We start from the raw sequence: 27,547 nt of genomic DNA, 5'->3' as shown, positions 1-27,547 counted from the left end.
ACAGCAGCTGACCTGCAGCAGGGAGTGTTTATCTCAAGATCATTAACTGCTCAACTAATTAGGGAAGAAATGTGTAATTGTGTAATAAATTGAAGAGCTTAACTCAAGTTGTTCCACAGCAAACACTACGCAGCTTTAATTCTATCGTTAGCATCGGATAAAGTTACTATTCATCTCACTTTGGTATTTACAGACTTCCTCTGGTCCTCAGAAGAGGGCACGTTATAGCCCTACGGATACAGCCAAACATGCAAGACAAAACCTGCGGGGTATCTAGCATTGCAGAGCGTCACCTGTTTGATCAAGGCCCATGGAGAGAGAAAGGCACTTCTGGGATGTGATCCACCCCGGCCAGCGCGGACGCCTCAGATGATGGCGGAGGGGAGCGGTGCCCGGGGCGGGCGCGCTCCTCTCGCCGGCTGTGCAGGCAGCCCCGGGCTGCCAGCGCGGGGTACCGGGTGGCTGAAGCCGGCGGAGAAGAGCTGCCGCCCGTGCGTCTGCCACCATGCGCCCCCGCCAGCTTTGAGCCCACCGGCCCATTGCAAACGCTTTGAACAAAAAGATAGGAGCCTCAACGGCATTATGTTCCTATAAGTATCACGAAAATAGGTCGCTGGGTAAAGGAAATAGACCCTATTCATTTTTTAGTATGGTTTCCTAAAAGAAATGAAGCTCTAATTTCCTCCTGCCTTCCAACTTCCAATCCTTGAGACATGCACCGGGTTCATGAGAGACTCAAAAACACCAAGATGCTGTTATTTCCATGAAAGCTGTAGCTGAGCAAAAAAGAGAGGGACCCGCTAGTTCCTCTCCTGAGGGAAAGGCTGGGACCATGCGCCAGCCTTGCAAGGCACTGAAAGTCCAGCCGCAAGATGCAGTCCTTAGGAAACCAGGTGTCATTCGTTTTGCTGCTCACTGAAGAACCTGCTCGTTCTTTCTGCCTTCTGAATGACACCGGCCTATTCCCAAGCAGAATTATTAGTACTAATTTTCATTCAGTCGTCAACACCTGCTGTGTTGTAAGGGATTTTAATTTATTACAATGAGCAAGACAAACAAACAAATATGTTAATAGGGAGCGCTTGGTTTAAAGTAAACCATTTACGTTCAAGCAGCACCTAGCACTGTGCTTTAGGGCTCATTCAGACAAATCAGCAAGCCCGAATCGAACACTGTATTTAGGCAGCGACAAAAATAAGAGAGCATTTGCTTGAAATAAAACTAATCAAAGTTCAAGCAGGTGGCGCCTAAGGCTTGAGCTAGCTGTTTGCTGCAGATGCAGTTGTGGCTGCTTACAACGTCCTTCCCTTGCTGCTGCCCCTTAGCTGGATGGTCGGGCTCCTGCAGACGAGCCCTTGGAAGGACTCCCGTAACAGTGCCTTGGCCCTGCATGCACACACTCAGAAAACTTCGTTTTAGCAGCTTCCACCACCTGTAAACTTCAGTACAGGGTGAGCAGCAGAAAGCCGGCAGGTAGCAACTTCTGAAACGTTCGCTTCTAGGTTTACTGCAAAATGACTGACCTCAGCCTGAGCGCCGGTTCCACTGGGGTCCGTGACAAGATTTTGTCAGCACGAAAGGATATTTGGTCTAAATTGCATTTGCATTTGGGGGAAAAGGCGATCCAGTGCCAGAAATGTTGTGGTCTGTAGCAGAGGTGCAGCTTTCTTTCAAACAGACACACAGTAAAATGATACGGGAATAATTCAGTAGTGATTCTGGCATACTTGTGGTAGAGGAGTAGATGTCGTGGTTCTAAAAATAATGAGCTCTTGCTCCGCTGCTAAACTGCTGAGGAATAATCAACTAGCATATCGAGGTAATGGTGGAAAGAATGCATACCTAGATTTCATCACTCATTCACTTAGTGCTGTAGGCACACAGGATGAATCTTTTTCTTGTCTTTCTAAATAATGGATTATGCTGCTGTAGGCTGGCATGTTTATTATTTTAAGGTGGCAAGTACAGACAGAAATTAATAGTTTATGAAAATCACCCAAATCTGTGGAGACTTACTGCCTTTTCCAGGAACGTCTTGTATGAAGCATGAGCCTCGGCAACCTGAGCTGCAAGATCCTCTGGTGCTATTTTCACGCTTCGCAATAAGGGAAGCGTCTGCCTGAGCTTCTCTAGGGGCACTGCTGTGATTGACTGAGCCTTGCTGCCACGCAAAAAGGTGATCGCCTGAGGACTGCGTATTTAGTCAGACTTGGTTCAGCCCTGTTCGCTTTCCCAAAAATTAGCCAGTCCAAAGAGACGGAACTGCTGGCTGTGCCACTGAAAAATACTCTGATTTGGCTGAGAAGAAACCGAACAGTAATGCCAGTAAGACTGTCAAACCGAGCTTTCAGTAAACAACCGAAAAGCGTCTCTCCAGAATGAGTTTTGATAGAGAAGAAAGGGGAGTAGAAAACAGCCGAGCAAAACATGCACAGGTTCATATAAACAAACTAATTGATGTTTCGAAATGCATTAATGAATAGTGGAGAAGAATATGTGCAAAAGAAAATGAATGCTCAGAGCAGATAATTGATACTCTGTTTCTTCATTGCAGGCTGGTGTGGAGTTGTGAAAAGAATGTTAAACATAAAAGATAAAAGAGAATTTGTGATTTTATAGCTGGGATCCTCCGGACTTTATATGTTTTATTTGTTACAGGAAGAGCAACAAGGGAGCACAGGGTACAAATGGTAGAAGACACCCAGGTCCAGGCCTCTGTCACCTCCCAAATTATAGGATGGCAGGATATTGTCACAGCATCGTCACAGGACAGAAACAGTGCGATGCAAACATATTTGTCCTTCGAAATCCACTGCCAGTGAAACCTGGGGAAGACTTTTTGGGCCACCACCTGCTTTCGAGATGTGGGTTAATAGACTCCAGCGGAGGACTGCTCCTAGCAGCACCCTTGTTTTTACGGGCAATCTCTCAAAATGAGTCTTGTTGAACTCATGGGTCTTTTACTGCAGGTTAATTCTGCATCAGCTCAGCCAAACAGGGGTTTTCAGGAGGATTAATGGTCTGTCTTTGTTTTTGTTTTTTAGTTCTCATCGGGACCTTGATTTTGAAGGGACCTGATTCTGCAGAGGCAGGGTTGAAAACCGTTTTTCCATCTCGTTGTTTTTTGTCCTCCTGTGGCAGAGATGTGGGTGTGTATTTGAACAGACCTGCACCTGTGCTTCTGCTGTGAGTGTCTGCATATAAATGTATGTTTGAACACACGAGTATACAATTCAGATGACACTCGACAATATTTAAAGAGTTTGAGAGCTGGTGGATTTTTGGATTTTAGCTACCAAAGAGATAGCCTAAAAGCCCTAAAAGCCTTGGGCTCTATTAATTTATTCAGTAGATGAAGGGAGAAAATATCAGGAAATAGTTAAGTGACCTATTCCATTTCCAAGTCCCCAACTAACCTGTGCCAGAGGTGCAGGCTGATTTGGCAAAGTTGCTTGGGGCAGCAACTGCTGTGGGAGAAGCTCACATGGAGGCTGAGAAGGCAAAGAAGCCTAGGTTAAAAACAAAACAAAACAAAACTTAATTTGTAAGTTTGGCTCCTTTAAATGTTAGATTCCTTCTAATGCCCTGGCCTCTGCATAAGTCTTGTTTACTTGCTAAGCTGCATATGTGGCACATACTTTACATCTTCTGCCTGTTTTGATGACTGTGTGTAAAGTTACCTGAAGAGCAGTAGGCTGACTGAGTCTATGCACAGACAAATCCTGCTGCGTGCTAGGAGTTCTTTGCAAAGGAGTGTTGGGCTCTGCAGTCAGCTTTGTCGGTGTAGCTGTAAGAAAGGTATCAGTGAATTCTCACAAACTGAAAAATCATGGCCATTTTAAATCCTGACTACTTCTAGACAAGGCTAGAGGTGATGTGTGGCCTGGCTAAATTCTAGCTGGAGTCAAGGCTTTCCCTGTTGACTTCAACAGCAGTAAAATCAAACCGAGAGGGAGGGTCTGGGCAAAGACGAAAGTCAATGAGATAGATTATGAGTTTGTGCTCCCATGAATAGAGCAAAAGGACTCAAAACTGGTTTTAAAACAGCTGGAACTTTATATGAGGTTAGCGCATGAGCTTTTCTTCCAGACCAGAGAGCAGAAAGAGTACATAAGGTGGGCCGACGTCATGGCTGGCGCATCCTGAATCTAGACCCAAAGAATGTCACCCACAGGCTGTTATTGCTCATGTAAGTCAGGACGGACCTCTCACTGCTTATACTGAGACTGAAGAGAGAAGTCTTCATCTTCATAATATAGCTAAACAGCATGGCTAGTCCCACTACCCGTTCTCCAGTGTATGGATGGTTGCACCAGCACCTTCCCTCATGTATGTTGTAATTTCAGATTATGTACTTCACTGTGGGTGACAAACACATATCACTGATACCTCATAAAAAACCATTACAGTATACAGAAACACATTCTGTAACTTGGCTAAATTTAGAATAATGCAGTAACCCAGAAATGCCACTCACATGCAGGGTCCGACTTCGGTGTGTGGGAGGACTTTGGTGAGCTCCTGGATGATACTGAGGGTGTCCGACTAGCACTGAGGATTGAGGCACCAATATCGAGTGCATTAAAGTGCTGTTCAGGATCCAAGCTGGAGCCACTATCCTAAAACAAAAAAAAAAGAAAGGAATAACTAAATTATCTGTCAGAGTAAAAATGTTTCGTCAAACATCTGGTAATTCTTGCAGAGCCACTTCTTCGGCTAGCCTAAAATGATTTGAGCAGAACTATTCCCCAGTAGGCCAGCAGAAGACCTAGGCCCAAACGTCAATGTTCTTTACAAACAGCATTTTACTGGTTCATTTTCTCGTGAGTTTTACTGAGGTGGAAAGAAGTAGCAAGCTACTGCCATAGTCATTTTGTGCTTTGACATGTTCTGCTGAATCTTTCTTTTGCATTCAATTGGATGTAGCATTCAATGCAACCTCTGGGAGATAATCAGTGATGCATTGAGGAGGAGCTTGCGTTCCCTTCCCTCAGTAGACCACCTAGATGTTGCCAAGAAACGATTGCCAGAACACGTCCAGATGAATCTCAAAACTGTAGTACTTTGTCAGGGGAACATGGAGCTATCTCACATTGCCCCTGCCCATGTTCCACGCCTTTCATGGCTGTTTGTTCTCCAGGTTTATCCTTTCATGACCTTATCCAATTTACTTGAAAATTATTCAAGTGAGCAATGAATTCTGAAGTTGAGGGAATCCATTCAGAAAGACAATGCTAAAGTCTTTGACGACGTTAACACAGGAACAAGTTGTTATTGCTGCATACGTTCACAAAAAAACTTATCTTGTTGTACCTTCAGTGCTGAGGACACAACCTCTGAGGACACTTCTTCCAAGCCCATCTCTTGTCTCCTCTCCACCCGAACATCTGCATAACTGATTGTAAAATATAATTCCATGTTTCAAAATTATATTGCTACATTTCATAAAATATGCTTTAAGCAAATAGAAGCACATATTAATGTAACTTTTTACAGCTTAAATGAACAACTGAAAATCATTTAAGTCGTATGCTACTGCATAACATTTGCGAGACCATATTTTAATTTTCAGTCTCTATTCTGTTCCTATGTTTGTGAAGTTAAGAGATATATTAAAGAGCTGATGTCCAATTCCTGTCCCAAGGTCACCTTATAACTTCACTAGAAAGCTTCCATACACCTCTCTCCAAAAAATAATGTAACAATTTCTGGAACTTAACAGCTAAGGGATCTATTCCCTGGTTTTGCGCTAAATGGAAAAACTCAGCTGTTAATCTGTCTCTGAACTAATGGTTAATACGTAAAGCTTAGCATGGAATATGGATTAGTCTACTCATTTTTCTATAGGAAACATTTCTTTCACAGAATTAAGATTTCATTTTTGTTACAAGAAAAAGACACATTCAAGTTTCTAAGAGAAATGCTTGCAATAATTAGAATGCCCTTATCTTACTGCCCTTTGCATCCCTGCTATTTGCTATGACTACGATGGCGACAGATAACGGCCGCTTTCCATACCTTACTACCATGTGTGTGCACACAATGAACTCCGGCTTGGAGTTCCACTGGTGGTACGTGATATAGTAATGGGTCTGCAGCCAGATCCACTGTTGTCCTTTGGTCAAAAACCGGTAGCAACAAGACTTCCCCTTGCCAAACTGCATCACTGTCATCAGAAAAGATACACAGCTTGTAGCACAACGTGAAAATGACATGAAATGCGAAAGGCGTGACAAAAATATCGATGGCCCAGATCTGAATTCCTAGTGATGTCCAAGGGAGGTAGGAGTCTAAGCGCCTTTCGAGTGTGTGGGCCTGTGACTCTAATGATAAAGCAAATACCATAAAGATCATTAGGTATCTTTTTCTGGCACTTTAAACAGTACATTCTTAAAGGGTACAAATACAATTTACCTTTAACTTTAGACTCTAATGCATTAATATCTTCTACAACTTAAACATAAATCTTTCCCTGGTTTATGGGCTGACCACCTACTGCCTAATTAAGCAATTGGGGTTAATTTCTAAGAGTGATCATCCTAAGTTCCATAGCAGAAAAATACAGGATAAAAATGCTTGAAAAGATGAATATTCTGTGCAGATGGATTTCAGCGACTGTGAAGAATAAAGTGAGTACACAGGGATAACATCGTGCTAGGATAAAAATCATTTGGAACGGAAAGAAAACTCCCAGTCTGACAAGAATTCAAAGTGCAGTTAGCTGCGATGTATCTAAAGGTTTTCAAGAGTCATGGATCAAATTTGTCCCTGCTTTTTTTCCCAGTGATTTCAAGAGGTTCTCGCACATACCCATATTTAGCCTTTTTATATTCTAAAGTAAACATATAAAAACTAATTTTGACTGTATATTTTCAGGTTACATAGAGAGGTTTCAACCTGTTCCAAGACGGAGACGTTCCAATCAGTTCTGTAAGCAAATATTTGAAAAGAATTGCCTCATTTTCTTTACTTAATGAACGATTTTTCCAGTCAAATCTGAATGGACTATATTCAAATAATCACAAGTAATCCTAAATACACAGTGAGCAACATTAGAGCAAATAATCTGAAGGAATTTTACAAAACATGATCTCCTCTGTGACTGCTTGAGCTAGTCCTGTATATTCTTCACTAACAGAGTGAGGGGTCAAATCTGGCATGTCTTATCCATTCGGTGAGTCTCACCGACTAGTTCTGGGAATACAGAAGGTAAAACTGGTCTTTTCAGAGCTAAAGAAGTCTGGCCCAGACAGCTCAGCTACGGTGCGTGCAGTCTGCTGTAACGCCACCAAGACATACAGCCGTGTAGCAAAGGTCAGAACCTCACCTTCCAAGTTTAAACCTATTTTAATTGAAATGACATTTTATTAAAAAGAGGTGTCCCGGTTAATTCACAGCAACTTGGGCTATGCAATACTTACAGTGTTCATGGCACCTTGCTAGCAGCTCTAGGTCATCTATATGATAATAGTCATAGCCAGAAGTACCCAGCACTTCAAAAGGCAAGTATCCTATAATCGGCGGTGCTCTGCATTTAGGCACAATACAAGTGAATTGATACAACCACAAAACAAACAGCAGTTCTGCACGTTGCCGCAGATATCCAGAAGCCCAAATCCTGCTCTCACTTGCGTGTGTCCAGCCTCCCACCAGGGGACCAGATCCTGACTCCCCCTGGAGCAGTGCCCTGCTGCGGCGCTGAGGTTTGCCTTGCAGCTGGGGCCGGCACCTGCACAGCAGCACTAGCGGGCTGCTGAGTTGCTCTCCTCCTCCCCAGGGCAAGACCTATGAGACCCTTGTCTTTTCAGGGAAGACGCAGTTGTGGAAAGCAGCTCGGTTTCCAAAGGGGCTTTGCACAAGAACCTGCTTTAAGGGAGTCGATCCCTGTTTGTTCCTACCGCACGGGCTCTGCTGCAGTTCCCCCAGGTCCTGCACTGGAAAAAAAGTGTGCCCAGGTGCCATCGCTTACTGAAACTAGAGGGGTAGGAAGGGAGCTCATTTGTGCCATATCTCTCCGGGTCGCTGCAGAGCTGGACTGCCCAGTGCTTATGCAGTTGCCTTGTACCTTTGCCAGCATGGTTGCCTCGGGCCAGCACAGGCTTTCCCTCTGTAACTCAGTGGGAATTGCATACATAATCAGCAACTGGGGTTTGAAAGAGCAATTTCCACAGCTGTATACCAACTAGACATTGTCTATCATGTTGCCGGCTTTGGTCCATTGATATTTCTAAAACAAACAAGAACAGGCTAATCGAAGGTTCTGTCTGAGAAACGGAGTGGTTTTGTTTTAAGAGTCTGATAAAAATAAATGCGAGATAAAATAGAAATCATCAGCTTTTGTAGGAATTTTAGTGGTAGCCCTTCTCTTCATGTGACTTAATGTGAAGCATAACGCTATCTGAGAGAACTGCACTTATGAAAACAGTAGCAAACAAGCACAAAACACTATCAAGAGGGCTTTTCTTGTCACAGACCTGTGGTCCAGGAATAAAAATTTCCATTCCAGACTGTGCCTTGAAGTGAATTCCTCTAAAGGCTCTTCAACTATGCACATCTCCTATATGGTGAAGAAAACCTGTTTAGTGAGAGTTGCACCTTCACCTCCCTGCTTCATGCAACTTTTCTTAGCTATAAATACACAGTACATAAGATAAATCAGAAAATTCACAAATCCCCTGCTATTTCCAAAGACCAATTTATTGTATTAATCAATGCCCACATTTTTGCAGGGGCTGGAAAGAGGAGCTCAGAATCATGACTGTTCCTCAGGGTGCCAAGGGTTTCATGGCTTTCCCACTGAATGGATGGGGGAACTATGCACTGAAAGAGTAAATGGGTTTTCAGCCCCGTAGCCTGTGAGGCAGAGCAGGGCACTGAGCCTGGGGCAGCCTGGGTGCCCCGGCATTGTCCCTGAGCACCCAAGGACAGAGACCACTCGTGGGCCCCATCAAACAAAGGCAGTGGCTTTGTCTTTCACTTTACTCCTGCTGTCACACCCTTGGTACACCAGTGTCAGCTGGGAATAATCTGGCCCTTAAGACCCACAACAGCCCTCTGAGCTCGTAATAATGGTAATTAGTAAATGCATTAAAGGAGGCAGGACGCAGGGCTCTTTGTGAGACAGAAACTCCTTGGTGCAGAGAGATGAGGATTACCACACTGTTGATAATGATTAATTATTGGGGTGGAGGGTAGGAAGGTGAGGAAGGATGGGACTGCATATGCCAGCATGCCCCATGGTCTGCCCTTGGCCCTGTGTGCATCTCCTCCAAGCTCCTGGCTGCTGATTGCTCCTGTCCTATTCATCCCTCAGAGGCTCGTGGGACTCCCTGACGCCTCTCTCTCCAGCAAGTGCCCAGCAAGCCTTCTCCTCCTCCCTCTGACACTTGATGGATGAGGCCAAGTGAGCCTGGAGACCCTGGCCTGGGTCTTGCCAGTCATCTGAGGAGCCAGCGTCAGTACTGAGGATTTTGTGGTTTCCAACACCTTGTCCAGGGTCATCGTTTCCCCCATGTTACTCCTGCAGAGGGGTCCCATCTTCACTGGTAAGAGGACTTTGGTCTGCTCCCTGTCCCCCGGCAGTAGTCTGTCCCCTTCTCTCTAGTGCCACCTCCTGCTGGGCCGTGGCCTCCACCACACCCTCCCATCGTCCCTCTGCCACCTCTATTTCTGTTCTCACTCTCTGGGAGAGAAGTTTTTCAGGCCACCAATATTTTCAGCCCTCCTAGGACCACAGAAAAAGCTGAGGTGACACTGCCATCAAGTGTTTCTTTGATATATATTAACACTCACAAAGGTGATTAAAGTTGCTGGGCGTACAGTGGCAAAAGGCTCCATATATCTCTTCATTTCCTCTCTCCTTCCCTCCAGCGTACACCAAAATCAATGCTGACCAAAAATATACCCTAAAGTTCAGGAGCTGTTCAGTTGCAGTGTGCAAGCATTGCCGTGTGACACAAAAGTGCCAATTCTGCCTTACCTACACAGCCAGATAACTGTTTTTGATTTCATTTTGGAGGAGGAAGTCAGGGCCACGGGTTAAATGACTCACCCAGGTGAATCTGGGAGATTAGCGTTTAGGATTTCTTGACAGCTAAAGCCTTCCCTGAGTTATTGAGAAGCTGCTTTCTCCCTAGTACTATGCTTGTTTTGAGACGTTAGTTACCTAAAGACAAGGACATTTATTTACAAGGACCCCAGAGCAACCTTAACTCTGGCCTCTACTACTAATATGATTACCACGGTTAAGATTTATGACTTACCCAGAAAAAACTCTGCTTGACTCTCAGGGCTATGAATCAGTCAAGATTGCCCTGAAAGGTCCCTGTGCAGTAATGGAGTCAGGCCAAGGGAGCAGTGATTTCATACAGGCTTTGTCTCAATTAGACTTTTTAATCTCTTACCCTCTGCGGATGGGACATTTAATGCAGAAGCTCAGATTTGTTAATTAGGAAACTGCAGTGTCAGGCACAAGGTTGAACGATCCATCCTTATTTCCAGAAGCAACTATTTTAGTATCAAGATTTGGGAGGAGGAAGGCTAGCAAAAACAAAGACATCCAAGAACCCAAATGAAAGCGTAGGTAGCCATCTGTACCCTAACCTATTGCAGACAGAACAGAAAGCTGCAATGAACAACCTAACTTTAAAGTGTCATTGCAATTCCTAATGCAAGTAGGGCTTACATTTCCTGTACAAGGCAGGGCAGAAATGATATTGTTTCTACAGATCCCGGCTCACATCGATAATCCCCTTCACTGGATTTTTTATGCATGAAATGTGGTATCTGTAATCCATTCAATTAGCCAAATTTAATAATTTTGCATGTATCTAGTCTGAAAATGTTTTGAGAACTTCTAAAATGAATGGGATCCAGGATATTCACCTACCTTTAAAAACTGAGGCGTTGCCAAACGAACCGTAGCAACAAAGCAGATCTGCTTTCCTGGTGATGTTCTGTAAGCCCTTGGAACGGCATCATCAAAGCCATTGCAAGTAGAGTTAGGCACTGGGTAGGAAAAAACCAAGACCCCAAGTCATGCCCCATACAAAATTTGCTCTCCCTGAGTATTTTGCACACTTGAAGAGCGCTAATACTAATTTTATTCAGGGAAGTGCTCTAAAAGCTTTTAAAGCTGATATGCATATATTTAAATCCAAGTCAGCCATGTTAGGCAGAAAGACATCAGAGCTTAACTTCAAGTATGAATCTTATAGGTTAATCCTGATAAAAATAAGGCCAAACCTTATTACAGAGCATAAAACAGCTTTCTGGAAAGAAACCCCACACATCCAATTGCTCCTTTTCACCACTCACAATAATTGTATATGCTGCAGCATGCCTAGCGCATTACTTCCATGAGGCAGTGAAAAAAAGCGTTGGCAAGGGAGGTAGCTGAAGAGCATTCTTCAAGTCATCAGTGGCAAAACACTGAGGACCAAAGCCAGCAAGGCTTCATCGAGCTAGCAGAAACTGCTTGTAATTTTCAGCTGCCGAAGTGTATGTTCCCATTCTATATCTAAGGAGAACAGAGTCCAGTGTGCTCAAGCTCTGTTTACTTTAAAGAAAAGCAGAGGGTCCCATGTACTGCACTAGCATCCAGAACTGGGCGTTCCTTGTAGGTCTGTAGATGACCTACTGTCTCTTGCAACCCTGGACTAAAGGAAAAACTGGATGCGATGTGACTACAGAATTTATACGTTTGTTATGTGAGATTTTTGTGATTGCATGGCTTTTGAGGCTTTGAGGGGCTGTGAGTGCCTCACGGCTTAGTGATGCGTCATCAAAAGATCATGTTGCCTTAATGTAGCCCACAGTCCCATGTTATGATGGCATAATGCAAATTCTTCATCCAAATTTGGGCTGCTTAGGGATCGCAATCCCGCTCCCATGGGAGTCAAAGGAAACTGCGTGGGGCTGTAGTGGGAGCTGGGCTTGCCCCACGAGACTCTTGCCCTGCCCCAGTCACTGTCCCTGTGGGGGTAGAGAGGGTCCCATCTGGCAGCTGGAGGTCGCCAGTGTTAATGTAATGCTAGTAGGGATTAACGCTAATATGAAACAATCTTTCCTTACCGTTAGTCCCCTATAATCCAACTTTATCAAAGTTTTCTACAATTTGTTTCTTCTCCACAGGACAAAGCAAGGATAAGCATGTCCATTCCTGTGAAAATTAAGAGTTCTGTATATGTCTGGGGAGGATTTCACTGGCAATTTTATTCTGGGATGCTTCTGCACTGGGCTTTGGTTCACTAGCCTAAATTGTGCAGATGGAACCTAGTTATCACATGTGCTTTCGGAGCCCAGTTCAATCTGCTACAAAGCCTTAGCATAACAATATAAAGCTGATAACAAGGCTAACAGGGTATGAGACAGAAAGGTAATTCCTCTGAGGAGAATGGGTTTACGCCACTGTGCGCACAAGAAAATACAGCGCCAAAAGGGGGAAGATAGATTCCACATCCAAGAAAGCAAGGCAGATGTGAACATGTGCAGAGATTACAGTCCTCTCCTGCAGCTGAGTCTTGAGGGCACGACTTACAGGATACTAAGATAAAAAATATGGGCAAAACTCTCCTCCTTTCACAAGCAAAGCACACTTGCTCTGGGGACCTCTAGGAATATGTATTCGAATTCTGCTCCTGGGCTTTTGTGCCTATGAGAGGATGTCTATAGGTTTAATAACACAAGACAAGAAGCCAGAGGAAATAGGAGACCTCTGAGTAACGAAGTATTTGTTCTGTTCTGATACTGATTATTTAGCGTAAGTCAGTCAGTTGATTTTGGTAGTCAGCGCTGTTTAAAAATTAAGGATAAGGCTATACACCCAAATTAAGGTCACTGTAAAAAGTTACTTCCACGCTTACTACCTAATAACGTAGTTGCATTTTTATGTCAATGGAACAGTTTCTCTCTGTGACAACCAAGTTCAGTAGCAAATGCGTGCAGGCTGGGCTCTAAGAAATAAAAATGAGATAAGCACATTCAGTCTCTGAAGTACAGGTATGACAATTTAAACTAGTTACTGAAAGCACGAGCTTGCAAACGACACCAGTTCCAGAAGAAATACAGAATAAAAAGTGAGATGCACTGAAGAGAGTGGTTGGTCTTTTTACTTAAGCAAGTTGATGTAAACTGCCTTGAGTCTGAAAGACATTGTATTCCCAGAAAAGAGCAGAATACATCTCTTTATGTCACTTTAACAAAAGAGAATCTTATTTCCAAGAGGCAAATGCAATACTGACAGGGCAGTAATTGTCATATAATACAGCTGTTTAGTAAATTTGGCATTTCCTCACTAGGCATGTTGAACTTAGAGGCAGTGAGTGAGGAAGCCTGGGGAGGTGAGGCAGAGGCAGTCCCCCCAGTCCTCGAATGGATACTCTGTCTTTTCCATGCTCAAGTGCTTCTGACAAGGTCCGAGGCATTAAAAAACAAATAGTAACCTCGAGAGTGCAGGCAGATAACCACCAACTGGAAATGTACACCTCAGCCTGAAAAGAAACACTACTGTAGCTGAAAGGAATCAAAATCTCACATTTGTTTCTGAACTATTTTGTTTCCCGAATTATCTTGTTAGTATTTTGAGCTTTCGACAGTTCTTTCTGCAAAGTCTGTCTTACTCTTCTCCTGCAATTGTTCAGTAAATTTCAACATTTTTTGCCGAGTCCTTTTAAAGTTTAAATTATCCCAAAGAAAGGGATAATTTCATGAATTAAAAAAGAATTCCTAGCATAATCTTTTAAGCAAGCCTTCTGGAAAATCATATTCTTTAATTCGAAAAATCTTTTGGAAAGAAAAGCACACGATATCTTAAAGCAGCAAAGGTCAGTACTGAACTTTCTGAGAGCACCACAGAAAAACAGTCTACTACAAAATACAGGATGAAGTCTAAAGCTACGATGATATTAACTTTTATAAGTAAAATACGAATCTGGGAGCGCTTAGAAGGCCTCTGACCAAAACATTAAGCTGACTATAAGCAGGTGGGGTCAGGTCAACGAGGGGATGCGTATTTCACACTTAAATGATCTAGACAAAAAATCCTGAATAGAGAATTATGAGGTTATGTGACAAACGTAAAGACATGATCAGAAAGGTGAGATCGTTGTTTCATATATATTAGCTAGCTGATGCTCCTTGGCATGAGTTTTAATAGTTTTGTTACTATCACGTCTGCTTCTTCTAGAGGTACAACATCATAATTCTTTTGCAGTAGAAATATTAAATTACCTGCACATATAATTCAAGAAGATAGAAATAAATTGATTCACACAAGCACAGGAGTTAAAAAAATATAGGACCAGGAACATTAAGGCTAAGATGTTAAAAATAAGTAAACTATAAAGAATAAAAGCCTTTAACTACCATAGAAATAAACATTTTTATCTTTAGGGGCACAAATCATGCCACAGGAAATGAAAGAAAACATGTTTAAAAAACCCCAGATGCCGTTTATTCGTTTAATAATAGTACAAGAGTCAATTGCTCAGTCATCTTATTTTAACTTAGGATGTTTCCAATGTATTATTTCTGTAACAGCAAATCTCTCATTTATGTCATTTGAAAGATGAAATCTCTCCTTCCTATTTTGTCAGTAGATGATAAAGTTTAAAGAGCTAGTCCTTGTAACTGCTAAACAAACAAAACAGCAGTTTCAAAAAACACCAGTCAAACAGACCAGAATGAAGACAAGACTGTTTCATATAAATAAATTCAGAACACAGATAAACAGAATATTCAGTAATTAATATGTATAAAATGAAGAAATCTAAAATGCTAATGGCAGGCGAGACGACACTCAATAGCCTTGGACAAATAACAGTGATGGCGTCTATTTGTTTATTTTGATCCACTCCCGCCTCTTTCTTCCTCCTGTTTCTCCCCCGATCCTATGCTGATAGAAAACCCATGTAAATTCTTTAGGATAGGAATGGTGTCTTTTTGCATAAACGCCTGTGGAGTGCCCAGCAGAAAAGATGCAAACTGAGAGCTGCAGCTTCTACTATATTGATAGTAGCAAATAGTAACAGGCGACTGTTGGTTTTGAGTAAAACATTCATTTCAGTTTGGGTTACTCTTGTTATCAGATGTTTATACATATGCAGCTATATGCTCAAGATCAATATATCTTCTGCATAAATCTGTTTTTTTCCTTTAAAAGGGAATTTAGATTGAATTAATTGTTCTAGGAGTGACAAGAATTTTTTTCTCCCCAGCGTGATAATTTCCTTGATGGCTACTCTTATCTCTGAGACATATATTGGCTAACGGTAGAGTATCTGCTATTATTAGCATCCAGTAACTAGATACTTCTTGAGTTTCCATATAATTGGGAACATAAGATACACAATTTTAAATTTCTCTATAATATTTAATTATATTACTTGATCAGGAACTCTTTTTTACATAACAATTATCTCCTCCTTTAAGAGGAAAACTTCAGGCATTTTGGATGAAAGGACAGATCTGCCACTTTAGAGATGCTGGTGTTCCTTTTTTCTTTTGATGAACACTTTGAAAGGTAGGACTTTAGCTTTACCCCTTTCGGGAATTTTTAAGCAAATATGCCACCTCAGAAATACGATACCAAAGCCAATAATTGGCTATATAATTGTGAGAGATTTTTTCTGTGTACAAACCTACGAAAAATTTTTAGGGGAGGGGATAAATCCAGCTTGCCTTATATTTTCTTATCAGAGCTAGCTGTTAAGCTGCTTTGTAAAATAGTTTATTCTCACTTAATTTGACATATTTTATTGGGAACTAAATATTTCCTTGAATTTTTTTCAGGGGGTTATCTTTGTTACTTTTCTTCCCCCTTAGTCCTCAGGCAAAACTGGATATGGGTCACTGCATTAGTCTTTGGTAACGCTAACATGACTCAGTCCCTGAACATGCGCTACTGGTCAACAGCTATAGTGATGGCATGCTGCTCCATCAAATGCTTGAATATATGCAGCACTCTTGTTAAAATCTGGACAATGGGAAAGGCTTTAATTAACTGAGTGGAGACTAAAGCACTTAGAACCAGGAATATAGAAATATATTGGAAGATCTTCCTATCTGCAAATCAAAAATAAAAAAAGTCATAACTTGGGGAGCAAGTAGGCATTTCTCATCTAGAAACAAAGAGGAAACTCCACCTTCCTCTTCTGAGTGACCCACTGGCCATCTCCCCTCCTCTCAAGGGACTGCTGAGTCTTCACATCAGGTTACTGTCCTGCTTTCTTCATTGAAGCCTAATTAATGATGATTATATAACCCTCCCAAATGGAAAATCGAATCTCTTGTATGTGATTTAGCACAGCCAGTGACTCATGCAGTCGCTCTGCACCGCTTGCGTTGCTATTTCCCTGGCTGACCGCTCTCGCTCGGGCACAGCTAATTCAAGGGAAGTTCGCTCATGGATGGGCAGCTTGCGTCGAGCCCCTGGTGAGGACACAGGTGCAGAAACGCCTTTGCAGCGGGGGTCAGAGCACGGCTTCCCACAGCTCTGGCCGCGGGACCTGCCTGAGCACGGTCCCTCCCGCAGAGCCTGGCTCCCGGCCAGCGCAGCTCCTCCAGCTATAGCTGAACCCAGGAGCTGTAGGGACGACCATCTTTAGAAAGGCTGAAGGCACGCCTGGGCGATTTCTGAGCGGTTACACCCGCATCTCCCTGCCTGGACTATCTCCCTCGTGGGATGGGGAGAGGTGCCAGTGACCCTGCTCCTCTAGGGGATAGTCCCTGCAGGGTTCAATGCAGGTTCTGCACCATCTGACCCCCGGCAGCAATCCTGTTGACACAGCACCTTGGTAGATGTCAGGCATCTGTTTGGCTTTGATAGAAACAAAATTCTCAGTGTTAACAGTAACAATGGCCTTTAAATAAAGAGGGGAATTAGCCCTGCATCTCCCAGTAAAATTAGGGAGAGGAGCTAAGCCCCTAACTGGCTTTCTAAGTCTCAGTCCTTCAAATTAATCCATTCAAACCCATCCCTGTACGAACTTCTCAGCCGTAAGTCACAATGCGATTAACAGAGAAGGTGCAAGGGAGGGAGGGAGGCAAGGCCACTCAGACCCCAGTGAGCATGACCCTCTTTCCCCCGCTTTATCCTCTACCGGGACTGAGGCAAGCACCACTGTAATATGGGCAATTAATAATAATAAAAACGAGCCTAAGAAGCAGTTATTTTAAGGGAGGGGGAATTGCAAAAAGAGTGTGTGGAAGTAGAGTAAAGCTAGTGACATTTCTGTTAAAGAGGGCAAAACCGGACCTAGCAATTTTTCAAAACATTAGCAAAGGTTAAGTGAGAAGGAAAGGTGAAAGACTGTAAGGACTGTCACCGCCATGACACTACATTAATGAGAACAGAATATTTAAGTATTCTGATGGGATATAGCCTGTGCAAGGACAAAACAGCCTCTCCAGCCACAGAAGGCCTCATATTAATGTAGCAGGAACATGCAGTCAGAGTGGATTTGGAATACGCTAAACAAATCATTAAAAACAAAGGTAGAATTTGGCATCAGGCAGCTAACAGAGAGCTAGAGATTTGTATTTAGAGAAGAACATCCTGTATCAGTCTCCCATGTGTAAAAACATGCTCACACTTCCAGTGCTGCAAAAAGCTACAGGGAAAACCATTTCTGAATACATTCATAAGGAACATCTCCCATTAATTAAGCTTAATTTGCAATTTCTGTCTTTCTCCCTCCACAGTATGCTCTACTAACTCTTTTCTTATCTTTAGCTCACTCTTTTTCCTCAGCCATCACCTCCGAAATGCAGGATTTGGGGCCAGCGGATCCTAGGCATATGAGAAAAGCACTGCCCGCTTCGCTCAGAAACGTTGGGGACGTTGTGTCGTACGCTACTGAAGCAAGGGTTGGCCGAGCCCTGGGCTCGCCCAAAGTGTTGGACAAAGCTGGCTTTACTCCTCCTGGTACGTGAGCTTGCTTAGGTGCTGCTGCAGGGCTCTGCAGTGAACTGGGTGAATACCCCCAAGCCAGGAAACGAAAATCGTGGTGGGCAAGCGGCCGTTCCCTGGGAGGGAGGAGGGGAATGAGGCCAAGTTGCACCGTCTCGCACACCAGGGACAAGGGCAACCCTAACCATTGGGTGGAGGGTAAGGCTACGGCAGAGATGAGAAGAAATCGAAAGAGACAAAACAAAATGAAAGATTTGGAAAAAAGCGATACAAAGGAAAACAAATAAAGTAGAAAGCACAGGTCTTATTTTGAAAGCTATAAACTGGCGTCTTCAGAAGATGGTTTGATGTCTCCTGAAACCCATACATTCCCATCTAGTTTATAAGCATTAAGCTAGGGACGATTTCTAGGTAACAGGGTGAAAATGTAAGTTTTATGTTTCTTCAGAGAAATAACTAATAAAAATGCTAGGTTATGAAATCCTAAGGGGTAAGAGGGCAATTTTAAGGTTGCACTAAAAAAAAAAAAAGGTTGAAAGTCCTTGAAGGAAATGGATCAAAAATTCCCCTGATAGAAATGTATCCTTATGAGTCAGCACCTGACATCCAGTTTCTGCTCTAGAAAACAGTACAGCTTGCTGTATATGTCTGCCATGCAGGCACATTTCACTTCACGCAAACTAGAAAGCATAAAGGCACTTACATTTTTATACAAATAAAGCCTCAAATCATCTGGCACCAAACAAGAAATACATATCTCCATACTGCACATAAGTTTCTATTCTAGTCATGTGGATTAAGACCAGAAAGTTAAATGGGGACAGGGACATTTTTGCAGTGTGGTGTGCGGTTTTTGGAAAGCACGGTGGGGAATTTTTGCTGAGGATGACCTATTTGGAACAGCACCAGCAACTTTTGAAATGCCGCTCTGGAGTTCAATCAGGCAAGTAACTAAGGCAAAGTTGGACAGGCAGGAGAAGGGAAAGTAATAAAAGAATATTTCATTTCTGACACTAATAGCCCTACAGCAATCTGTTTATTAGGGAACACATTAGGTAAAAATCTGCTCTTCGTCCCTTGAAAGATGGTTTCCTTAGAATGACTATGCAGTATTTTTGACCATCTCCTGACTGTGTCTCTCTCCTTTTTTTGTGAATGTCGGGTCCTGTAGCTGAAGTGGAACGTAAAATGGCAGGGTTTGAGACTGAGGAGGGTCTAAGTGTCCTTAGCTACTCCGACGCCAGTGGAAGGTGACGTGTCACCACAGCGTGGTGTGTAGGATGCAGGCACTCAATTACGTGGCACTACAGCTGTTCCCCAAAATTCCCCGGAGAAGGGCGAAAGGGCAGATTCTGCTGATTATCAGTTCTGGAGCAGGCCAGAATTCATATTTCACACAGTCTGTGGATAAGTCAGCAACCTTATTATTTAGCTAGTAGGTACAGTCTTAGCACATAGTATCAGCGAGCACAAACAGATCCTCCTCTGAACACTTCATTATTTGCAAAGTTACCCAGAATCCAGGATTACAACTTGTAAGTAAGTGAAGTGCATTAACAAAAGGAACTAACATAACGTCAGACTTCATAGGTATTTATGCAGCTTTTGCAAGTCGGTTGCTAGATCCATGTGAACTGAGATTCATCCCATAATGTTAGAAATAATCCTTTCAGTTAACAGCCTGTTTTGTTCTATGGAACCATGCTTATATTTTATTTTGCATAGCTAAAGTAACATTTATACAACAATTAAAGCTTACCATTGCTGTAAGACCGAAAATTTCCTACAAATTTTATGTATTCATATGTTGGAAATTCCTTTGGGTTCAAACTTCCTCTCAGAAGATGACAATAAAACTCTAGTTCATTGTCAGCTGGATTGTTAAAAGAAGAAGAAGAAGAAATAAATATACTATTTAAACTAAACACAACGAATGGTGCCTTTCAACCCCAGTCTTGCAATTGGCAGCACAAGAGCAGCTTGTTACCACTCAGATTCCTATACACCAATGTACTATAAATTGCAGGATCAGCGCCTCTATAAGAAAATGCCTTGCAGAGGTCCAGGATGTTCATCACTATGCACAGGTCTGGATGTAGCTAACTTACACATTTTGAGACCAACTTGCCATTTTCTTACACCATCTTCCTCACAGGAGTTACACTGACACAACGCTGTTGCATTGAAGTAGAGAAATGGATGTATAACTTTTTTTCTATTTAGGCTTTTCATGATTCACATCTGTTTTATATCTCATGTTGGAAAACTGTGCCTAATTACCTCAAAAATATCGATTAAATTAACTTTGGCATATTAGCTATCAGCTGCGGGTTTTGTATTTACAGTAGATTAAGCAGCTGGACATCTTATATTAGCATGTATTTTCTGGACGAGGCAAGGGAAAGGATTTTTAAGAAAAATAAAATTCAATTAGAAAAAGAATTATGATGATTTTACAGATACTTTTCAACTATAATGCAAAACAAAGGTATGCAACATCAGCGTATCTCCAAACAGCATCTTACTTTAATAGGCTGCAATATCAATTAAGATGTGATTTGTCACAGGCGAACTCTCAGTTTCCATTGGCTAACCTATTTTCCTTAGCTGTCTGAAAAGATACAATGTTTAATAATTAACATAACTGCAAGCAGTCATAGCCTAGTAAAATAAATGCAATGAGTTTAATTTTAAAATAGTACTGAAGGTCATTCCAGGTGGCAAGATCTTTTTAAAATGCTACGGACATAAAGTTTATATTGCACATTACATAAAACTCTTTCTGAGAGAAAATTCTTATCCTGACCATGTTTTTTCATTTCTTGGGAATGATAAAGTAAAACTTACTTTTTAGGTAATCCGATGAGGCAGAATCTGTCATAAGCATACAAGAAGATAACATCTTATAAATTTCTGAATGTTCTTGTTCTGGGAGGAAATTTAATAAATTCTGATCCAAGACATCGCACTGCAAAGAAAAAGAAATCTTGAGAAAAATAGAACTACCACGACAAACAGCGACGTGGCATGCATACTCCCTGTCAACCCATTACCCCAGTAGTTGTGACCAGTTTACTGAGGGACCGCGTACAGCTGCAGGGACACATGGCAGGCGAGCTATGAAACCTGGGGCAGTCACCTGAAGTTTTCCCATTGACTTCCAGGGACTACTGACAAGGCTCAAAAGAGGGGACAGCTCACAGGTGAGCTGAGCGGGCCCTTGTCGGTGGCTGCGTTCTCAGCTCAACCCTGAGCACGCACCAGGGAGGTGGGAGCAAAGGTGACGCCATGGGCTGGACATCACTTTGCAGCAGTGCCAGTCCCCCACGATTAGGATTTCACGGTGCCACCAGGGCCAGACCCCTGGCCAGCCCTGGACTCAATGCTGAAGTCCTGTAAGCATCTGCAGCCTTTGCAGCAGCTGGCAGGGATGTGAAACAGTTCTGAAATCTGTGTGGGACCTGTGCGATCAATGCCATAGGAGTGGAAAGAGGGGACTGGTTTGTGCAAAAGGGGTTACTGGTCCATGATGGAGAAGACAAGAGTGTGCTACAAGGTCACCAAGGGGCAACTCTCACTATATTCAGCCGTGGCAACGAACCTAAAGCTAGAAAAGCATCTTAAAGGAAGTCCTAAGATAAAGTAACCCTCCAATGGCTTTAACTTAATATTCCTCTCACTTGAGACTACCTCAGGCTGAGCTGGCATACTGACACAGCTTCATGTGCTGTCAGAGCAGCTGCTATCAGGCTGTATTTCATGTTGAAAATGTTAGCCCTGTATGAGACTGGCAAGTTATTAATTGTCATCATTTATTTATGTATTTATCTAAGATTTTGCTCTGCTTTCCGCATATGCCTGCTGTTCTGTGCGGAATTTATACTTAAGGTATTGACATGCATCAAATATACTTTGAAAATGATAGTGCTAGGGTTTACACACTTTTCTTGATGTGATAAAATATTACTTTAGATCATTCAAGTATATTTATTTATTGTATATGCTCTTTGCTTCAGTCTTTACTGCTAAGGCCAGTCCTCAGGAATTCCAGACCCTGGGGACAAGAGAGGAAGGCTGGAGAAAGGAAGACTCTCCCTTGGTTGAGGAGCATCGAGTTAGAGATCATTTGTCCAAACTTGACATCCATAAATCCATGGGCCCCGATGGGATGCACCCACGAGTGCTGAGGGAGCTGGCGGATCTTATCGCTAGGCCACTCTCCATCATCTTGGAAAGGTCCTGGAGATCAGGAGAGGTGCCTGAGGACTGGAAGAAAGCCAATGTCACGCCAGTCTTCAAAAAGGGCAAGAAGGAGGAGCCAGGAAACTACAGGCCTGTCAGCCTCACCTCCATCCCTGGAAAGGTGATGGAGCAGCTCCTCCTGGAGGTCCTCACTAAGCATCTGGAGGACAAGAAGGTGATCAGGAGTAGTCAGCATGGATTCACCAAAGGGAAATCATGCTTGACCAATCTGATATCATCAGATTGACTGGCTATCATCTGGGATGACTGGCTGGGGAGATGAGAGGAGAGCAGCAGATAACGTCTACTTTGACTTCAGCAAGGCTTTTGACACTGTCTCCCATCACATCCTTGTAGGTAAACTCAGGGAGTGTGGGCTGGATGAGTGGACGGTGAGGTGGATTGAGAACTGGCTGAACGGCAGAGCTCAGAGGATTGTGGTGAATGGCGCAGAGTCAAGTTGGAGGCCTGTAGCTAGTGGTGCCCCCCAGGGATCAATACTGGGTCCAGTCTTGTTCAATGTATTCATCAATGATCTGGAGGAAGGGACAGAGTGCACTCTCAGCAAGTTTGCCGATGATACAAAACTGGGAGGAGTGGCTGACACAGCAGAAGGCTGTGCTGCCATTCAAAGGGACCTAAATAGGCTAGAGAGCTGGGCAGAGAGGAACCTCATGAAGTTCAACAAAGGGAAGTGCAGGGTCCTGCTCCTCGGGAGGAACAACCCCGGGCACCCGTACAGGCTGGGGGTTGACCTGCTGGAAAGTAGCTCTGCAGAGAAGGACCTGGGAGACCTGGTGGACAACAAGTTAAGCACGAGCCAGCAGTGTGCCCTTGTGGCCAAGAAGGCCAGTGGTAGCCTGGGCTGCATGAGGCAGGGTGTTGCCAGCAGGTGGAGGGAGGTGATCCTGCCCCTCTCCTCAGCCCTGGGGAGGCCTCACCTGGAGTGCTGTGTCCAGTTCTGGGCTCCCCAGTACAAGAGAGACATGCCACTACTGGAGAGAGTCCAGCGGAGGGCTACGAAGGTGAAGAAGGGACTGGAGCATCTCTGCTATGAAGAAAGACTGCGAGAGCTGGGCCTGTTCAGCCTGGAGAAGAGAAGACTGAGAGGTGATCTGATCAACGTGTACAAGTATCTGAAGGGGGAGTGTCAAGAGGATGAGGCCAGCCTCTTCTCCGTGGTGCCCAGCAACAGGACAAGAGGCAACGGGCAGAAACTGAAACACAGGAAGTTCCACCTCAACCTGAGAAAAAACTTCTTTCCTGTGAGGGTGACAGAGCACTGGCACAGACTGCCCAGAGAGGTAGTGGAGTCTCCTTCCCTGGAGATATTCAAAACCCATCTGGATGTGATCCTGGGAAATATGTTCTAGAGGAGCCTGTTTGAGCAGGGAGGTTGCACTAGATGATCTCCAGAGGTCCCTTCCAACCTAAACCATTCTGTGATTCTGTGAGTTACTTGAATATTTTTTATGTTGAGAATACTTGAAAATTATTTTTGTGACTCATTTAGTATGTACCTTATTAGTATTCATCCTATTGATACTGCATATGATTGAGTTATATATATATATGTACATATATCATGTTTATATTCATACAAAATATATTAGATTGTTCATGTAATATTGAGTACATGAAGAAATACAGAGATAGAAAAATCTCCAGGAGTGAGCACCTGATGGGAAACCGCAGTGGCAAGTCTTATTGGAGGCTTATGGTGAGACCTTAGAAAAGTTATTTTTCCTTCTCATTCCTTTGCTACCTGGAAATGGTAGATAATGATAAGTATATCCACCAGTTTCACATAAATACCATTAATCTGCCATATACTCAGCAATAGTTGTAGAAAGACTGGAAGGACCTGCTTATGGTAGGCTGTAGCCTTATCCTCACCTATCTGAGCTATCACAGCTCCTCAAACTCAATGTTGCTTATTCGGGAACCAGAGGATGCGTCACCTTTCGTAGTACCTATTGGCCAAGTTCTGATTCAAAACACGTTATTAAGCCTGCAGTGTCTTTTCTGATTAAGATTATTTAATTGTAGAGGCCCACCGCTACGTGTACGGTAGGAGTTGCAAGAGACTCTCCTTTTGCATACACCCGCCTCAGAGCAACCTGCCCACCTGCTTCCACGAGCATCTTCTATTGCCTGATTTTACCAATATACAGGTCCTGGTGTTTATATTTTTTGCCTCTGTCATGAACCATATCCAGAATTTAATGCTTGTTTTGCATCTTTTCTGTTGGGGAATACCAACTCTTCTTTATGAGTATGAACAAAACTGTACGATTTATGAGTGCAAACAAAACTGTAAGATTTATACTTCTTGATGTGTTTCACAACTCTTGCTTCCTGCAGGAGTTAGGTCCACCTGTAGAGCAGCACACAAAACAGAACCTCTTGATCTTGTACAGATCAAGAATACCTCAATATTCTTGAATCAATCCATCAATCACAAATACGTCAACAGTTCAAATACAGAGCAGGCAGCAAATATTCCAGTCTCACCGCAGTTGTAGGAAATGTCAGGCAACCTACTACAAGCTAATTCTGTACCAGACCCAAAAAGCAGGCAACTGATGCCATGGCAAAAAGGTGACAAGCAGAGATGGACAAAATCTGGTCACCACAGACAAAGATGCGTCAGGTGGAGGGGAACAATTTGCAGCTTTGTCTAATTATTCTAATTATTCTGCAGGGGCAGTTCTGCCCCACTGACAGACACAGCCATGAAAAGCTTTGCCGAATGAGGCAGGCAAAGCAGATAAATTACAGTGCCTGTGAGCAGAGTGGTTAGATGAACTATATTAAAGCATATTTATGCTGCTAAGCTTTGAATCTACTCTGCACCTTCAAATCTGTGGATCCTACCTGCTAACAGAAACTTCTGAGTATTTATCCCTGATAGCTGTGACAGGAAAAGAAACACCTTTGCACAAATGAGTGATGGTCAGCCCTAAAAACAGTGCACAGCAAACCTGCCCCCAGTTCTCTGATGGTTTGGTGCATAGCTCAAATATCTGTGCAGTTTGAACAAAACAGCTGTACTCCAATCTGGAGCTCTTTCCTCACCTTTTCACTGCTCTTTTGGGAGGGAGAAGGAGGAGGAAAGATGATGAATAATTCCTTATTGCAGGGAAGAAAAGCAGGGCAAGCGGTTAACAGGGTCACTAGAAGAACGGGAAGGCAGAGGGATGCAGATGAGACTGGCTTCCTTCACAGCAGCCAAAAACCAAGACAGCTCTGCTGTTGTGTGCTCGGATTCATCCCTGGATATTGTGGTATGAATCTGCACATCCTGCAGCCATACACTGCTGGCACTTCCCTATAATATGACATACAAAACTTGTGTGCACTGGGAGGTGCTAGGTCCTGGATCCTTCCAGTCTAACGTTTCACTAAAGCACCTAACGCAGCAGCACAGGGATCCCTGAGATCCCTCAGGAGCCCAGCGGGAGAGGGAGACCTCCCGCAGGAAAGTCTGCGCACCCGGGGCTGCCTTGCCGCTGGCCGCCAAGGAACCTCATGAGGGCTGGCTCCGAGCCAAGCTGCCTCAGCTACGGGGCTGGAGCTGGGTGAGAGGGAAATATCCCCAGGAACAGTGCTGAGAACATCTCAAATGGTCTTGTGTCTGCCGCCTACCAGTTGGTAAGCAAATGAAACACCTCCCACTTGAGCCCGCAGGAGCAACATCCATGAGAAATCTATCTCCTCCTACAGGGGGGGAATAGTCTCTCTAATGTCTTGTGTTCAATTGTTTCCCTGAACAGAGCAGGTAAGAAGGGATACAGAGGATCCTCCTCCAGAGACATGCAAAGTTTTGAAGATGTAATGCAACATTTGACTGGACAACGCTATGAGTTGTGACCAGATTTACGAGAGTAACTTTACTGGTATTCAGTCTTACAGCATGGAATCAAGCTCTCTTTACATCAGCCAGCCCTAGGAGTAGCTTCTAAACCTTGTAATAATAGACTATTTAGAATTACAACAGAGGTTTTGAAAAGTTTCATGGAACTTCAAGCAAGCAAAGGTGTTTTAAAGAGAATTACATATATTTGTTCCCAGCACCAAGGTCTTTCATGATTTTAATGAAAGAAAAGACATCAGATTTCTTGATAGAGGCCCTCGGAGACCCCTGCTCCACATTCCGCCTGGTTACGCTTTCTGTTCAATGCTCAAAGCAGCAGATTTGCAGAGCCTTTTTTTTTTTCTGCAGCCACAAAAGAGAAAGAATTGCTATTTTGTCACTCAAACAGTGACTGAAATTAACTTACAAGTAGTTCCTGGAAGTGAAGAAAGCAAGCCACATACATACATTTTTTCAGATAGCACTCCAGTCAATTTCAAAACTTAAAAGGACATACTGAAAGGACAGTTTGGGACTAAAATGCCCAGAATGCTGCCTAACTGCACACGCAGTTGGACCTCTGGCCGTGGCCATACTGATTTGCACACCTCGGGCAGACAGCAGCCTTTATTGCTTGCTTAGTTGCAGTTTCTGGGATGCACACAACCTCTCTGCGAGTGTGGGTTGATGGGGCAGTTTTTAACCACAATCACCTCATCAGTCCTGAGAACATCTGTGGGAACTTCCTCTGCTGCATCTAGGCCTTGGCAAGCTGGTCCCTGACTTGGGCTGCTATCTGCATTGTTACTTCAATGCAAATAAATAATAATGGTCATCGTTGTCCTCATTTCAGACTGGATACCATGAAAGATTATAATACAAAGCATGACTTTGAGAAGGAAAAACAAATATAGTCTCTGATGGGACAGCTCAGGACTTATGAGCCTGAATCCATCTTTATTCAGCCAGGACTTGAGATTTTAGGGACAGAGATTGAAATATGTGTTTCCTGAAAAGTGATACTTTCCAGCAGCAGATCCAAAGTTTTCACTAAATATGTAGAAAAGATAGCAATAAACCCCGCAAAACCGTGAAAGCCAAAGAAACTCTATGGAAATCAGTAAGTGTATGAAGACCCAACAGACTGCAGGACAGGGCTCCCTCTGCCTTTACATTAAATCGAACGTGAGGAAACAGTAAACTACTGAGTTTCTCAACTGTTGAGGATTAAAGAAAACTGAAATGGATAGATTTAGTTCAATCTACTGTAGCATAGCAATAATCTTGCTTTTACCAGGAGCTGCTGCCTTTCATCAAGTCCTTTAAACCTCAGAAGAAAATAATTTCTGTTCATATTACAGCAAGGTAGTATGTGTGAAATATATTTGGCTAGGTGGTAAACATAACATATATTTGGTGAAAATGTAAACAAGGGAAAAATAATTGTAGTTTTCCCAAGTACATGGAGGGTGGAAGGCACAATAATGTTTTGGCAGCTACTTTTTCTCCTGGGTATGTGTTTACTTGAGACCAAGCTACTA

At 43.2% G+C, this 27,547-nt stretch overlaps 1 protein-coding gene across 4 annotated transcripts in view; it reads right to left on the bottom strand.

The window, feature by feature from the left end:
- Positions 1-27,547, bottom strand: part of NPAS2 (neuronal PAS domain protein 2) — a 108,023-nt gene that overhangs the window by 15,077 nt on the left and 65,399 nt on the right. For 2 of the 4 annotated variants that reach the window (XM_068924548.1, XM_068924577.1), the window contains exons 6-15: positions 20,756-20,876; positions 19,668-19,781; positions 10,889-11,007; positions 8,475-8,557; positions 7,422-7,528; positions 6,019-6,166; positions 5,314-5,395; positions 4,478-4,619; positions 3,681-3,787; positions 3,417-3,509 (exon numbers count right to left, since the gene is read on the bottom strand). In XM_068924548.1, the coding sequence (XP_068780649.1) occupies positions 3,417-3,509; positions 3,681-3,787; positions 4,478-4,619; positions 5,314-5,395; positions 6,019-6,166; positions 7,422-7,528; positions 8,475-8,557; positions 10,889-11,007; positions 19,668-19,781; positions 20,756-20,876 (1,116 nt within the window). The remainder of the gene's footprint in view (positions 1-3,416; positions 3,510-3,680; positions 3,788-4,477; positions 4,620-5,313; positions 5,396-6,018; positions 6,167-7,421; positions 7,529-8,474; positions 8,558-10,888; positions 11,008-19,667; positions 19,782-20,755; positions 20,877-27,547) is intronic. The other 2 variants (XM_068924558.1, XM_068924569.1) reach the window with 2 other exon arrangements.

The sequence above is a fragment of the Struthio camelus genome, chromosome 1 (genome assembly GCF_040807025.1).
Source record: "Struthio camelus isolate bStrCam1 chromosome 1, bStrCam1.hap1, whole genome shotgun sequence".
In the NCBI taxonomy this organism is placed as follows: Eukaryota; Metazoa; Chordata; class Aves; order Struthioniformes; family Struthionidae; genus Struthio; species Struthio camelus.
This window is presented reverse-complemented; position numbering and strand designations above follow the sequence as displayed.